At 39.7% G+C, this 16994-nt stretch overlaps 1 protein-coding gene across 13 annotated transcripts in view; it reads right to left on the bottom strand.

The window, feature by feature from the left end:
- MAGI2 (membrane associated guanylate kinase, WW and PDZ domain containing 2) overlaps positions 1–16994 on the bottom strand; it is a 1444461-nt gene that overhangs the window by 132236 nt on the left and 1295231 nt on the right. For all 13 annotated transcript variants that reach the window (XM_055347909.2, XM_031012777.3, XM_063708679.1 and 10 more), the window contains one exon: positions 14110–14358. In XM_055347909.2, coding sequence (XP_055203884.1) covers positions 14110–14358 — 249 coding nt within the window. The remainder of the gene's footprint in view (positions 1–14109; positions 14359–16994) is intronic.

The following is a 16994-nucleotide window of genomic DNA, read 5'->3' as shown; positions in this document are numbered from 1 at the left end:
TTCCGAAGGCCCATCTCCAAGCACCATCACATTGGGAATCAGGGATTCAACATATAGGTTTTGGAGCAGGAGACACAAACAGTCAGTTTGTAGTAAATATCATATCTTTTTGTGGCTATAAAGAAGTTTTTGAAGCTTTCTTTTCTTCCCTGAATTATCTTTATTTCTTTTATTTTCTTTCATTTCTTTCATATTTGCTTGCTTTATTATTTTAAACATAAAAATTTCATGGTTGTTTTATTCCATTCTGTCCTGAGTATTTTAAGTTCTGGGCCTCCCTGAGTTTCTAAAGAAATGAGTGGGTCTGTGTTATTCATATCTGTTTTAGATTTTCTCTGCCCTGCTGAGTTGTCACTTTTTTGTCTTTGAAATATCTTGACCACTCCTGCCCACTCCTTTTCTCATTCATTCACTATTACTACTTGGGGTCTAAGAAATGAGACCCCAAGTAGTTATAATTTACTACTATCAATTAGAAATTAGAAATATCTTTAGTAATTTTTAATCAGTTTTTGCAATCAATATTTTGGTGCCCCAGTTAGAGATTTGGAATCTGTTTGGAAAAAAAATTAAAGTTTTATGTACCCAACGTTTAAAAGCCCTGTTGTCACTTGTAGCCTTGAGAGATAAAAACATAAAGGACAACTTGTTTCTTTTCAAGTGTTCAGAAAGTGTCATAAAATTACCTTTCATCAACTTCAGGTTTAGGGTTAAAAATGTTCAATAAAACTACACTTTCTTTCTCTCCTCTGTGTCTCTTGACTACCTTTGAAGCACTTTTCACACCCATCAATGTACTTGGCTCTGAGTAATTTCTCGGCAGGCCCAATAGAAATGGTTGATAGTTACAAGCAGGTGTTGCTGACAACTCATGTTTCTCATTTTTACAGATCCAGTGTATTTTATCTCTGACATCTCCTTTTTCCTTTTATAGCTTCTGAAATTGTGTTTTGTAAAAAGTCACTTGGCTATCTTCACACAGTTTCCTTGTTACAATAGGTAAATGTCAAAAGTGATCAGATGCAATATCAGACTTCCACTGAATTCCCCCAAGCCCTCCGGCAGATAATAACTTCTTGCAATATTTTCTTAATATAAATGGAAACAGATACTAACCCAGGCAAATGATCCCTCCTGAGCCAGCTGTCCTTTTCAATATATTATCCAGAAGATTACGTGAATATTTATTGGCCCTCCAGTTACACATACAAGCCAAAGTTCCACTAACAGTGTATGTAGTATGTTTTAACCTGAAAGAAAGCAATTTTGCATGACTGGATAAAACTAAATATGAACAGACCCTCAAGCAAAGTGTTCAGGAGCTAGAAGATCTTGATCATATATTAACTTTGAAAACAACTTGCAGTGTGACCTCTGAATGGTCAAATAAATTATGTCAGTTCCCTGACTTGAAAAGTGACACCATCACCACATGTGGTCTCTCTTTCTTATCCTTATCTTTCTTACCCAAGTATTGCACATTTTAACTTCATTTGGATTTCTGCTTATATGTACTTTCTCTCATGACTTATATTTTAAAGTATTATAACTATATGTGTTTTCAGTTTTACTAAGCAAATATACATTTCCATAATTTTATTTGAGACTATCATCACAAAATGACTTTTATTATGCTAACGTAAGAAATGAATGGGAAATAAAAAAGGATTGAAGAGATTCAAAACGTGTTTTGTTGTCCATAATGAAATGCCAATTATACTGGAAGGGAAAGAGACTAAAAGTGAAAAAAACCTCCTTGGCAAAGATATGCAGATGGAAAAAAGCACACTAAAGATCTTCAATATCATTAGTCTTTAGAGAAAAATGCAAACTAAAACCAAAATGATTTGAGAGGCTGAGGCAGGAGGATTGCTTGAGCCCAGGAATTCAAAACCAGCCTGGGCAACATAGGGATACCGCCATCTCTACCAAAAAAACAACCCCAAACCCCAAAATGACACACTACTATGCACCTATTGGAATGGCTAAACATTAAAAAACCCATAAAACCTAAAAATAACAAGTACTCACAAGGATAGGAAACATCTGGAGCCTTCACACATGGAATATAAAATGGTACAGCCACTTTGGAAATTGGTACCATATGAATCAGCAATCCTACACCTAGATATTTACCAAGTGAAATAAAACCAATTTCCACACACAAAAAGACCTGTATGAAAACATTTATAGAAGCTTTATTTGTAATCACCAGAAACAGGAAACTACCAAAATGCCCCTCAACTAGGGAATGGATAAACAAACTATGGTGCATCTATACAATGGAATATTATTCAGCAATTGAAAATGAAACAAATATTGACACATGCAACAACATGGATGAATCTAAAATGCATTATGCTTAGTGGAGGAAGCCAGACTGAAAAGGCTACATGCTGTATCATTCCATTTATATAGGAGAGGCAAAACTTTAGAACAAAACAAATCAGTGCTTGCCAGGGCTGGGAGTGGGTGAACAGCTGATTCATTACAGCAGTAGTTATAACTAAACACATCTGTCAAAACTCAGAGTATAGACTAAAAAGGGTAAACTTTACTATATAGAAATTAAACCTTTAAAATAGGGGGAAAAGTGAAAAAGCAGAAGGAGATAAGAGGTTTTGGATGGAAATAAATAGAGATAAGTAAAAAGGAACTGATGTAGAATAACTAGGAGACAGGAGGTGAGCAGGGGAAAGTGTAAGGGTTGGAAGTCTCCAGAGAAGAAATGCTGTCTAATCTGAGTCATAAAACACAAACAGGACTTTGCCAGGTGGTCAAGGTTGGGGGAAGCAGGCAGCGTAGTCACAGTGGTATGACTTGCAAAGACACAGATCTGTGGATTAGCAGTGTCTGTGTTGTGAGGGGTGAGAGTGCAGTGAGCACAGATATCAGTGGGCCCTGGAATAAAGAAGGAAAGCCAGGTCATGAAAGGTCTTAATGTCTATGCTAGGGGTTTGGAATTTATATTATAGCCAATTGAGGAGCCACTAATGGATTATGACAGCTAAGTGAGATCATCAGACTCGTTTTAGAATGAGTCTGATGATAGTAGGTAGTATGAAGGGTAGACTGAAGCATAGGGAGAGTGGGAATTAGGCTGGAGGCAGGGAAGTAATTTAAAGACCACCATAATACTCCAGAATAGTGCAGTCCAACATGGTAGCTACAAGCATCATGTGGCCATTTAATTATTTGAAATCAAAGATAATTAAAAATTAAATTCCGGGTCATGCCAGCCTCATTTCAAATGCTCCACAGCCACATGTGGCTAATGGCCATAATGTTGTACAGTGCAGGATAAAACATTTCCATATTGCAGAAAGTTCTGCTGCACAGTGCTAACCTAGAACCTTAAGGAAGGCATTAGCAGTGGTGGTAGGGAATGCCTAATGTATTCGTCTTATATCTGGAAAGCATGTTTGGGTAACAGCTTGCCTTCATCGCTCAAGAGTGACAAATATAATTGTGTATAAATTCTGCTAGGATATGAATGTAGGTACCTGGAGGTCTGCTTTAAAGCTTGTGATCATACACATCGATTAAAGCTAAGAGCGACTTAGCACCAGGAAGCATCAACATCAGTGATTAATTTGGCACCCAGGTTTTATTGTATTTCAATTTTGTCAAGTGTCTACAAGAATGTGGCTATTTTTCATCTTGCTGTTCATCTAGCAAGTCTAATAAACATCTGAATGAAGATTTCTAAGTTGAACTATTCTTCTTCTACTTCATGTTATCTCAACTGCTCTGTGCCAGAAAACTATAAGAACAAAACCTTTTACATGTGCTCTTTCTTGCTTTCTGGAAGACCCTGCTCTCATGATGAATCCGTAAGTATACATCTTTATGATGAACAGACTTATAACAGAAGGTTTTAGGCACTTCACTCTTGAAAGCAGATGGGTTCATCAGGTACTCAACATCTGGCCATTTTTGTAGAGCAAACCCTTGCCTGGCTTAGAGAAACAAGATCTGGGAGAGGTCAGATTGAAAAATGAAAATGGCAATGGCACACTCCACTATTTAGTTAATTTTCTCTGGCACTGCAAAAACCTTGGGAATGCCTAGTGATCTGACTCATCACCCAGAAAAGGCTGTCTGATTAATCTGCAGAAATGATTCCAACCAAGTACTCAGAATAGTATGGTTGGGAACAAATCCAGCTTCAATTGCAAAATTATTGGTGGTCAAATGCACAATAAAAAATCTTTTACCAAGATTTGGTGTGGTAGGAAAGAGTTTCGGTAGAAGCACTCCCTAAGTTCCTGATGGAAACTGGACATCAAAAAGAAATATTTTATCCCAGGCCAAATGGGAAAAATATCCGCTTATAATACCCTTTCAACATGACTGGACAAGGGTGATAAATAACAGTACTGTGTTCACTTAACAATTTGCTCTTAAAATGGTTCCACATGTGGAACAAGCTTCATTAGGACCCTTCTCTGAAATACTTTCTTATGTAGTTGATTGTTGGGAAGAAAGAGAAAAATAAAAAATCACAGAGCGCTTAATCCACCATGAGGCCCTGAATGCAGTATAAAGAAAAACCGTCTTTTGCAAAAGTGCCCTGCGCGCTCTGAATTTGCTTGAACCTCATGTGGGAGAGTGATGGGCATCCTGCATTGGTAGAGGATCATCCTGTACATGGTGCCTGGGGTCTCTTCGCAGTTGCAATCTCCCTGTACTATCTAGTGAATAAGAAGGAGCTGCAGGACATAAGCCCAGAGGAAACGGCCACTGATCACCCATTTATGAGCTTTCAAGGCAACTGAATAGCTAAAGGTAAGAAGATATCCACCTTATGCTGCTGCCTGGAGTCTTTGAACACAATAATAAGAACTCTCCTGAAAAATGATTCCCTAGTGGGGGAAACATGATTTATGAGGTCTATTCAACAGTAAGAAAAATAGTCCAGAATTTTAGAAAATGCATTGTGAACACACAGATTTTTTTGATAGATTGTATTGCTCCTCTTTTTGAGGATAAATAAGAATGATGGTGTTCTCTGCAGACTTATTCTACAATATAATGATCCTTAAATTTGTTAGTGCTAGCAGAGTAAAATGTTTGCGTTTGTCTTTCTATTTTACTTAATAAATGCTTCAGTGTTCTGGTATAAGGGGACTTGGAGTTTGATGCTTTATATTTATATATGTATTTATATTTATATTTATATATTTGCACTTGTTTGCTTACTAGTAGGAACCAGGCGGCCAGGTTGTAATTTGGGAAAAAAAACTAGTCATGTTCAGGACTGAAAAAGCGGAATTGAATAAATAGGTCCTATTCATTCTGACCTCAGTGAGTACAGTCCTATAAAGGAGTAATGTGATACAGAAGTTGTTTAGTTGGAACTGAAATGGGTTGCTTTGTTAATGAGAATTGTAAGTGAATAAATAATCTGAAGTAATACTTTTTTCTAAGGAGTCTGGGATGCCATCCAAATCCTCCTATTTAGGACTATATAATTATTGCTGAGGTGGTGCTCACACAGATGGATGACGATTCCAAGGGTTGGTGCCAGGAGAGGTGAATCAGGGGGCACATTAAGGCCACTGCCTGGCCCTTCGGAGAACAAGGGTTTTGCAACTAAGAAATGTAAGATGACCGGGGCTGGCCAGAGGCAAAAAGACAGCTTCCCTGCCCCTGACTTGTTAGGGTGCTCTCTCATCTGAGTCTTCATTCACCAGGCCCTAGGCTGACTGCTGAATCATTTACCCAGGCTGAGAACAACTGATGGCAAATCTGTATTCTGGGACATTGCTCCAGTTCTGCTTTATTATCGTGTGATTTCTCACTCTGGCCAAGGACCAGCTTTCATGTAATTCCTCCCCTAAGTGATCCTCTACTGCATCGCCCATTGTCAAAAATATGTCACGCTACCTTTGCGAGATGAAACAGCTAGGTTTGGGTGCGGAGTAAGTTAGGACAGAGCACCAGTCACAGTCTTCCTTTTGATGAGGATTGTGCTGCATCACTGTATGAGAAGCATACAGCTCCATCAACATAAATAGCATGAAAATCCTTGAAAAAAACTTATCAGGAATTGTGAAGGATCCAAAGAAATGCCACCATTTCTTGCCCTTAAGCAACTCACAACTTTTGTGGGGAAAGCAAAACAAAAACACATGAAAAGTGAAATGACTATAATAGCAGTAACAGACACAATAAAAGAAGGGAAGTCAGGAAGCAGTAAGCAATAGGAGATGTTTACTGTTTGGGCAATAGTCTCCACCTCCTAGGGGTGCTGTGAAGATTAAATATGGTGTAAGATTCCAAGCACAGTGCCTGGGAGAAACCTTCATACAAAATATTATTGCATAAGAGAAGCATACCAAGTGACAACAGGCAAAACATGGCCTCTGGGACAGGGTAAATAACTGAACCAGCTTTGATGGAATGGAACCTGTGAGGAGCTGCTGGCAAAAACAGATGCCCCAGGGTCTTGAATGGACAAGAGGTGTGTTTAAGCTTTATCCTGCAGATATTTGTATCAGGAGTGTTACGGTCAAGGACTTGGTACAGGAGGACTGGATTGTATGTAGAAAGTGTGGTCTTTCTTGATGTACTTTGTATCATTAGCAACGATCTACCACTCCCCTCTTAGCCCCTGGCTACCTCATGGAACAGAAATTAAGTCACAATAATAAATGTGAAAAGACTTACTTGACTTAAAACATATTATATCAGCATAGATGATGAATACAATCTTATCTTTGTTGTATATGTAGGCTTTCCCAGAGATTTTGAGGATATGTGCTTATATTCGGCTTCAATTAGTTATATTAGAAGCCAGATACATGAGGGGAAAACCAGTACTTTATATAGGTTCCCTACCCCACTATTTCTTCTGCTATGAAAGCACTCACGGTAATATTGTGGGTGACACCACTGTGCCTCCTGAGTGAGCCACTCTCAGCATAATCAAAGCCCAGAGTAAAAGCATTTGTGTTGTTGAAGGAATCCAAAGCAGGGATTCATTTAAGGAATAAGAGAACATTACATGTTGAGAAGCTGGTTAAGAACTCTGAAAGGGAACTTGTTTGTGCAAACCAGTGAGAAATAGAGAAATGAATGAGACTTACTTTCTAATTCCTATGTTCAACAGTGTGGGTATTTCAGTAGCTCTAGCAATGACTTTCGGAGATGGAACATTGATGGGTCAAAGTTTATAATGACATAGAGAAGGCTAAGGCACTAGGATAAGCACCAGTTGCATCTATTACCTGTGTTTTTAAGGCAATCAATGAACAAACCTCAATATGGAGGCTTGAAGAAAATTCACTGCCACAACCCAAATCCCAATAAAACCTAAAATGAATGGCTAATTGGTTGCTATTTGGAGGATTTACTGTAAGGCAGAGCTTTGTAAACATGATGCCACTGAAAGGGGCGTGCCTTAAATTTTACGTGTGTGCCAAGACAGTGGGGGATGGTTGGGTGAGCTTGGTGAGGACCAGGCGTAGAGCCTCCTGGGGGACTGTCTCTTGCCGCCATCAGCCTCATTCGTTTTATCTCAGCTTGTTATACAAATGCCATCAATTTACAAGTGTGCCAAGAAGTGAAGGAGGTTGAAAAAACACTGCCTTATATTGCCTTGAAAGGGGAGCTGGGTTAGTGTATTTAAGTGATTGTTTAAGATAATTTCTTGACAGAGGTTGAGATGAACAAAATAACTCAAAGTGTTAGGAGCCATTTTCATTACGTAATCAAAGGTAAAAGTAATAAAAGTTAAAATGATAGCTTAGCTAATGAAAAATATGATCTAGGCCTCAAACTTACCCAATACTTTTTTACACACCAACAAAACTAACTTAATACCTTATTTTCCATGCTGATTCCTGGCATCATGTAATTTAGAGCTGGAAGAGGATGTAAAGACCATCTTCTTTTATATTTTAAATTACAAAAGGACACAGGAAGACCAAGTGACTTGCTCAAGGGATACAGTATTTGGTGGACAAGCTGGAGTGAGCCTTGGGCTCATTGTCCAATGTTCTTTTCATTTAGCTTGAATCTCCTTGTTTTGAGGCAAGAGTAGAGAGACCTTGGCTTTTGTTTTACTTTGTGCCTCCTCTAATTTCAATGATTATTCAGTGTTTGCATGGTTAGTGAGGTGACTTTTGGTGGGGGAAATCCTAACTCACATCACTTCTATTTCATTTTTATTTCATCCCTTTTAGGAACCATACTCTAAAATGTCATAAAAGACCTGTTAGTGAAGTTTTAAAATCTCTAGGATAAGTTTTAATCTCCATAGCCTATGGACATCATCAAGGACTTCGAGAAACTCACCAGGGTGCTTTATCAAAGATAACTAATTCCTTCCCTGAGCATCAGATTGCAGTGGCCTTAGGGAAAGTCAAGAATGACCAGGTCCAAACTTCAACCCATGCTGGAGAAAGCACACATGTGGAAACAAAGATTTTCAGCACCAGTCCTGAGCTGAAGGATTGCGAGGAGCCAGCAGCATGCTGACCAGTGATGCACTTGCGGATAGGGACAGAAGATGAAATCAACACCACTAGAGGAACACCAATGAAGAAAGGAAGGATTGAAAAGTTTGTTCCCCTACTGCTGACTGTTTAGATTGATGCTATGACCACTGTCCTGAATATGTTCTAACCTGCTGCTTGTTATCCTATATCTAAGTTTAGAAATTCCCTCAATAGCCTGTCAACCTCCACCACCGATACCCAAGCTGCCATGTGTGTCTACCTCATATATTCCGGCATAACCTCCTGACAAGTGACAGAAAAGGTGGAGACTTTCAAATTATAGAAAAGGGCCACTTCATTACTTGTACCAAAGCCCTTCTTGGGAACCTCTGGTGGGAAAGTAGGTTTGTTAAGGAGGTAGGAAGCACCTATAAGGACAGGTGCTACAGCTGGACAATAAAACCTGGATGTCAGGACTCGGGTTTTGAGTAGGGAGGACCAAGGATTGGCCTGACAACCTCACTGCATGTAGCCCCTGGGACATTTTACAGAGCAAGCATCTAATCCATTCAGAGTCATAGGCTACCTGAGTCTTCTCTAACCTGTGCATGCAGACTTCAGTGAGAATGAAAATAGTTAGTCAATGGCAGAAAATGCTTCAAACTTCCCAAATACACCAAAGTTATCTGTTTTGGTGAAGTTTCTAACATTATTTCCAATTTTCTATGCTTAACAATAATATAGCAATGAACATTTTGCATATAAGTCTTTGTTCAAATCTTTTTAAGAATTTAAAGTGAAATTGCCTATTACAGTTTATTTTTATTCAAGGCTTTGTTCTGGAAACCACTTTAGTTTCCCTTGGGCCCAATGTTAAGGTCTGAAATAAATACATAATATTTTGCATAATGGGACAAACATGCCCAGGATGCTTCCCTGTTCTCACTGGAAGTCAAGAAGGATAATCTGGCCGGGCACAGTAGCTCATGCCTGTAATCCAAGCACTTTGGGAGGCCAAGGTGGACAGATCACTTGAGCCCAGGAGTTTGAGACTAGCCCAGGCAACATGGCAAAACCTCGTCTCTACTAAAAATACAAAAATTAGCTGGACATGGTGGTGCATGGTGGTCTAAGCTCCCCAGGAGGCTAAGGTGGGAGGAGGATCACTTGAACCCAGGAGGTGAAGGTTGCAGTGAGCCCAGATCATGCCACTGCACCACTGCACTCCAGCCTGGGCAACAGGGTGAGACCATGGCTCAAAAAACAACAAAAACAACAAAAACAACAAAACAAACAAACAAGCAAAAAGATATTCCTGCACTACAGACAGAAAGCTTCTAAGCTTCTAAAACCTGTCTACTCCTATGCAATGGTTGGCCTACTCGGTCACTGACCTCGGAAGGAAGCAGCTTGCTCCTTCATTACATTGATTGATATAAAGTTTTTTCCTTATTTCCTGGGGAAATAATATTTTGAAAACAAATCTGTGAGCCTTTGGTAAAGAGCATTACTAAATGCCAGCAAATAAGTAAGAAACCCTAACTCCCAGTTTCCCAATTAGCTGAGCATCCCCTGTCCTTGGCAAAGTTGTTGTCTTGGCTGAAGAAGCTATGGACGTATCTCCATCCATAGGGAGGGAAAGTTTACATTTGGGTCCTTCTTCTCTCCTCTCTCCTCCGATAATATTTAATAGCAACATGTTTGCAAGGGAGATTCTAAAAGACATCTCCTTGAGTCTGAATTTTGATGATTTCCATGACTTTTATAGCTTATTGGCTTGTGAACTCTGGAGAGGGAAAACTGCAATTCTAGCCTGAAGCCTCAGCAAAGGCACCTCAGCTGGACTGACTTGGCCACCAGTACTCCAGTTGCCCCCATTGCTGACCTAGGCTGTAATTTGGTGGGTAGTGAGAAAGACTGTGTTCCCAGAAGGGCCACATGTGGGGAAGGGGACAGGAAGGGGAAGCTTCCCTCGGAGATATGTTCATCTGTGGCCCAGATTTAGCTGCCCTGGGAGAGTGGTGGCTCTGACTAATGGCTAACAGAACCTATAGCCAGAGTAAACTCTGCACTACTCGACAAGAGTGAGCTGGTGGAATGAAAGATAATTCCTAGAAGGCATGGTATCTAGATAGCAGCAATGACATATTTAGTGCTTACTCTGAGCCAGTGCTCTTTTGAGCACTTCCACATATTCATCGAACTCTCATAGCAACCCCATGATTGAGGTATTAAAGTGTTCTTTTCTTCACACCGAGGAAACTGAGGCCCAAAGAGGTCATGTAACTTCCTCAAGGTCACATGGTTAGTAAATGATAGAGCCATGTTTCAAGTCCAGATAGGATGATTGTAGCACCTGGGCTGTTAACCATGCCCTTTTCTTGCTTAAATGTAATGATGCTCCTATCAAAAGCAACACAGCACTTAGTCCACCAAGAAAAAGCTTCCGAAGCCACGAAAAAAAAACCCCAAAAAAACCCCCAAAAAACAAAAACAAAACAAAACAAAAAACAGTGAATATGTTAATGATCCTTGGGCTCGGGTAAGACCTGAAGAGTAAAACAATGCAGACTCTGGGAATGATCGTGATTCTTAAGCACCTGATAACATAAACCTCGGTCAGTCTCACAGAGCCCAAAACCTTTGATATTTTGACCAGGGATATGTGGCACAAGGATGGCATTTTACCATTCACGAGACACTTCGCATTTCTCTTCAAAATTAGAATTCAAAATTATTACAGATGTTAAGTATGAGGTAGCATCAGCTCCAGGAAGCTTTTAGGTGCATGTTGCAAATTACATACTGTAAATGCAACGTGCCATCAGTGAGTAAGCTGCTTTTGCGACAGAGCACAGGGCAACTTGCATTTTAAACTCCCTAAATTGAAAAGAAATAAACATGTGAAGAAAAGCCATGAAGCATCATGAACTCTAGGATATATTTCCACTCTCCAGGGTGAAGTAAAATAATATCATTTTGAAAGTGGTTAGAATTAAGTTTTTGAGGTCAGTCTGATGCCATTTGATAGGAAGAAAAATTCACATGTTAATTATAAGCATTTGCACCTATTGTTTTCCAAATCTACTTATGCATGGATTTTATTTGCAATAGGAAAAGTGTTTGTAGTTTCTTTACATAGTAAGTGCACGTGTACACACACATACACACACACACACACATTCCCCTATACATTTAGAAATAAGGCTGTTATACTTCAAATAAAGCTGAGACTTTAACTACATGCTAAACACTTTCATTGTGGCCATATACTTTTTATTTTTATTCTAGTCCTTTAGGTATTCTGCCCCAGTAAACAATTTGAAAGACTGGAATGGCTGCAAAATCTCTCTGTGAACACCTTCCTCAAGTGTAAATTATTGGAAGGCTGTTTATGTAATTCATGAAAATCCTTAGTTTTGTATCCTTTTAATCCTGGTGAATCCATCGTACTGACAGAATTCTGCTTTTAGTCTATGCTTAAAGATTGGATTTATTTCTTCAGCTTTTCATGAAGAAAAAGGGAAATGAAATTGTACTTTCAGATGTATGTAATTTGGCTTCTGCACATATTCGCTGAGGTTTAATGCTTCTGTAGTTTTCACTCCTGAATTTATCAAGGCTTAAGCTAAACAGGGCAATTCTCTCCATGAGGTTCTGGTGGTTTTCTTTCTTTCTTTTATTTTTATTTTTTTGATAACATTAACTTTATCACATAAAGTTCTTATTCATTCTCAACAACTTTATTTCTTGAGTATTGCTTAATACTCACCCCTCCCCTATCCCACATGTGCTAGAAACTCCCACAGTTTATAAGAATTTTAGGACTACAACGTACGTGCATTTATTTACTTTCTCTTAGTGCTCCTTTATTTTCGTGTTTCCATACCCAATATTTTGGGCCAAATCACTTCAACATGAAAAATGCACACATTTTCCTATCCTCTCGTCTGTTCTACTGCTTGCAGGCTGCTGAATGAGCTCTGGAAGACTGTGGTAGAAAAGGAAAAACAACCAAGGAAGCCTGAGAATCTGAAAAGGTGGCCAGTTGGAAGACAAATATGGGCTATGACTGTCACCTGTTGTATAGGATCATAGAACCTTAGAGCTGGAGGAGCTTCAGAAGTTGCGTTCATCTACTTCTCCTCCCTCTACTGCTACCCAGGGGAGGGTGAAACTGCCTTTGCCAAATTGTAACTGAGGAAACTATGACAGTGAAAGAAATCAGACCTAACCGACTCCATCTTGCTTCTAATCTTTAAGTTGTCCTTGTTCATTCCTGGGCATAGGCCAAGCTAACTTTGAGAAGGAATTCAGTTCATGGTTTGACTGAAACAAAATTGATAACAGCTCTTTCCCTGAAAGACCCGCTTCTTGCCTGGGGACCAATCTGCCTTTGTAGGACTAACAAATTAGCCTCAAGATTAGAAATTACAGTTTAGGGGTCATGCAGCCTCTGGCTCCTAGAATCTGAACCTCCCCAAATTGCTCCTGGGGATAACATCACTATTGTAAAACCTAAGATCAGTGCTTGAGATATTTTGCAGACCCTGCACTCAGTGTATCAGCTGACACCACCCAGACCAGTAATCTGCTTTAACCAGGTCTGCCATCCCACCCAGGAACAGAAGACAGCAAGAAAACCACACTTCGACCCCCTATGATTCCATCTCCAACCCAACCACATCAGCACTCCCCATTTCCCAAGCCCCTACCCACCAAATTATCTTTAAAAACTCTGATCCCTGAATGCTCGGGGAGACTGATTTGAGTAATAATAAAACTCTGTCTCCCCGCACAGCCGGCTCTACGTAAATTACTCTTTCTCCATCGCAATTCCCGTCTTGATAAATTGGCTCTGCTAGGCAGCGGGCAAGGTGAGGCCATTGGGCAGTTACAAAGTCACCAGTGTCTCTGAACCTACAGGGATGTTTAAATGGCCTTCTGACTATGTCTCATGCTTCCACTCTTGCTTTCTCCCCCACCCCCAACCCTTTGGTTTCAATTTCCACAAGCATTTAGACTCATCTTTTACAAATATAAGTCAGATTTCAGTCCACTGCTTAAAACCCTCCAATGGTTCCCATGGACTTAGACTACAGTTGAGACTTCCTACCAACAGCACATGAAGCCAGCACTGTCTGCCTCCTGCCACTCTCCCTTGCTCCCCGTACTACAGCTGCACTGGGATTCTCTATATTTCTTGGATGCCAAGCTTGGCATCCACCTTAAGCCTTCTGCCTGGACTGATTTTTTTCTGCAGATCCTTTGCATGTCTGGTTCTATTCTGTTGGACAGTTCTCAATCAAGTTACTTACAGAACATTCCCTGACCAACCCATAAAAAGAAGCACCCCTCCTTTCAAGGCAACATTACCATATCACTCTGTTTTCCTTTCTTCCTAATTTACAAATGAATGAAGAGCTTTTATAGGGGTGGAGGAGTTGAGGGCATTAGTTGTGTTCTTGCCTTCTTCTTGAGCCAGAGGTCAGTAACAGTCTGCTACTCAGTGGTATGGATGCCTTATTTGTGCCCACAGCCTGTGGCTTTCAGGCTATACAGTATGTCCGTGACAGTCTTCTGATATACTTGTCCAGTATCTGTATCAGTGGAACAAATCAAAACAAGACCCCTTATTCAAATGCAGGCAAATTTCAGCACTTACTTATAGTGGATCCAGACTCAGGCCTGTTCAGGGAGCTGATGATGACAAAGCCGAAGCCCTCGTTCTCTTTGCGGTGAATGACCACATCACTGGTCTGCAGGCTGTGGGAGGCGAAGCCTTCAGGGGGAGAGGCATTGCTACTGGGGGCAGCGTGGTTGCTGTTGGTGTAGGTTGCGTAGTCACTGCGTGGAGAGCTGTGGTGGGTGGATACAGAGCCTGGACTTCTTCCGTTCTCTGGGCAGGGCTCCCCTGCAAAATATACCACACACAGGTAATCAATTAACTTACAAGGGTCTCAGTGAATGCTTCCTATGTACTAGGCACTGTTCTAGACAGTGGTATTGTTACAAGACTGGTTGAACTGCTTCTCTTTCTCCCAGATTTGCAGAGCATTTGAAAAGCTACAGACCTAGGCGTGGAGCTCCCAAGGTCTTGCTCAGTCCTAGTTTTCATAGCAAACAGAGGTGAAGCCCCTCATCAGCCTCCTCTGTGCTGTTACTGATTTATATCTTCCTCTCATGAGGACTGCAAACCCCTGGGACAATGCCTAGTTTTAGATATTGAGGTTCTTCTTTGCATAAGAATAATTTACTGAAGATGGTCACAAAACAAGTAGAATCTTACATGATATGGTGCATAAGAATCACTTAAATAAATTGTAAAAAAAAGTACATCTTCACGGGCCACCCACAGAATGTTTTTTCAGTAGGTCTGGGCACAAGAATGTGCATCAAGTTTCAAGGCTGCACTTCGAGAAATGCTGCTGTAGATGTATTATAAGGAAGGCTAACAGCACAGGGGCCATCCATGTAAAGTTAACTATCATGCATTTTTCTAAAGAGCTATAGTTCTATTTTATAATATTCTGCTTGCCTAGAAGTATTGATTTGCTTCACGTATGTGGAAAATATACTTCTTAAAAGTAGTTTGCACAGCTTTTTGTATATCAGCCATGTCACAATGAAGTGGCTTAAAAGAATAAATAAATAAGTTGAGATTTTCATTTAAAAAATAGCTTGCTTGCTCTAGGATCAAATCTAATTTCAGGCTCTGAAATTATGAAGTTTGAACCTCTAAGGAGCTGTTGAAGGTCTTTTCCATTTTTACAGTCCATCTTAATATAAAATACACCCTATTATCAACCAGATAAACCAAACTAATACTTTCATGAGAAAAAGCCAGCATATTTCCATGGAGAAATGATAGAAAGTTGGCAGCCAAAAGAAGCTAGTTTTTGAAATGAAAGTTTATCTGTCATCCAGAAAGAATTTCGTCATTTTAATTTAATACCTAGGTATTGGCACTCTGATGAAAAGAACCGAAGCAGGCACCTAGAATAATGTAATTAGAAATAGGGTTGCTTTCATTTCCATCTTAAAATTTGATTAGTGTACTCAAAAGATGTTTATGGAACAGAGGAATAATAAGATGGAAAATAATCACCATTAATTATTCCATTTTGGGTCCCTAGGTATATAGCATCCTATGTAGAACTCTGGAAGTTGTCGCATATGGCAAGTTAAAAATAATTTTCAAAAGTTCCAATGAAGGCTCTTAACCTTACAAGCTGCAATTCCATTTTGAGATGAAAAAGTCAGGGAGAAAAAACAAAGACTGCAAGAGATGTTTTGTTACATCGATACCTAAAAAAAAAAAAAAAAAAAAAAAGCTGCATTTGTTTATATACTTAGATTTTAAAAATGGCCTAACCAAAATGTACTAATTTCTTGTTTGCAATTACAGAATGAATGAGACCCAGGCTGTTGCTGGTTATTATTTGGTAAATTTGATTTTTCTTTAAGATCTAATTAATCACGTTTAAATAAAGGAAAAAATGGATGCTTTTTGTAAGAAATGTACCGAGGTCATAAGAGAACAGAATGTCAATATCAAAGCCTTTCTTTCTGTTCAAATGGAATTTAAAGCTTCACTTGTAAAATGTACTCTCCCTGCTGGAACACACCATCCAAAGACAAGTTGTTATTGTCTTGGTGCATCACATGTCCTTTATCAGTCCTTGTACAAGTTGGAAATAAAGTGATTAGGGATAGTCAGGAAGAACAAAAAGAAACAATTATTATGCTGCTACATTAAATTGAAAATCTCCTCGAGTTATTGGACCAAATCAGTAACTAAATGTCATAGGCAGTGACAAGAGAGATCTCATTTTCTGGCTGTCATATTTTAGGAGGTTGAGAGCTGTGATTGTCAGTAAGTCAGCAAGAAAGAAGAAGCGCAGTGGCTCACGCCTGTAATCCCAGCACTTTGGGAGGCTGAGGTGGGCGGATCACGAGGTCGGGAGATTGAGACCACAGTGAAACCCCGTCTCTACTAAAAATACAAAAAAAAAAAAAAAAAAAATTAGCTGGGCGCGGTGGTGGGAGCCTGTAGTTCCAGCTACTCGGGAGGCTGAGGCAGGAGAATGGCGTGAACCCGGGAGGCAGAGCTTGCAGTGAGCCAAGATTGCGCCACTGCACTCCAGCCTGGGCGGCAGAGCCAGACTCTGCCTCAAAAAAAAAAAAAAAAAAAAAAAAAAACGAAAGAAGAATTATCTCTCTTTGCAGTAAAAGGCTGGGAGTGGCAATGTTACAGGTTCTGGAGAGAGAGAAAATCATCAACTAAGTCAATGTAAGGATTCCCTGGGTAAGTCAAAGAGTCATATACATTAATAGGATACTTTTCTATTGGCTTTGGACTTCTCTTTCAACTTCCAGAACAAAGTTCTTTTTCTTTAGCCAAATGAGCATATTTAAAATCAGGAAGTTAAGAAGACTTCGAAGGTCTTCCTGGGCTTGTTCTGGGCCCTTGACACTTAAAAACTGGTCACATGATTGTCTTTCAGGGATTGACCCCACATCATTTTTCTACTCATCTGGCTCTGGACC

This window comes from Gorilla gorilla, chromosome 6, assembly GCF_029281585.2.
Source record: "Gorilla gorilla gorilla isolate KB3781 chromosome 6, NHGRI_mGorGor1-v2.1_pri, whole genome shotgun sequence".
In the NCBI taxonomy this organism is placed as follows: Eukaryota; Metazoa; Chordata; class Mammalia; order Primates; family Hominidae; genus Gorilla; species Gorilla gorilla.
Note: the sequence above shows the minus strand (reverse complement) of the source record. Positions and strands in the feature narration are given on the sequence as shown.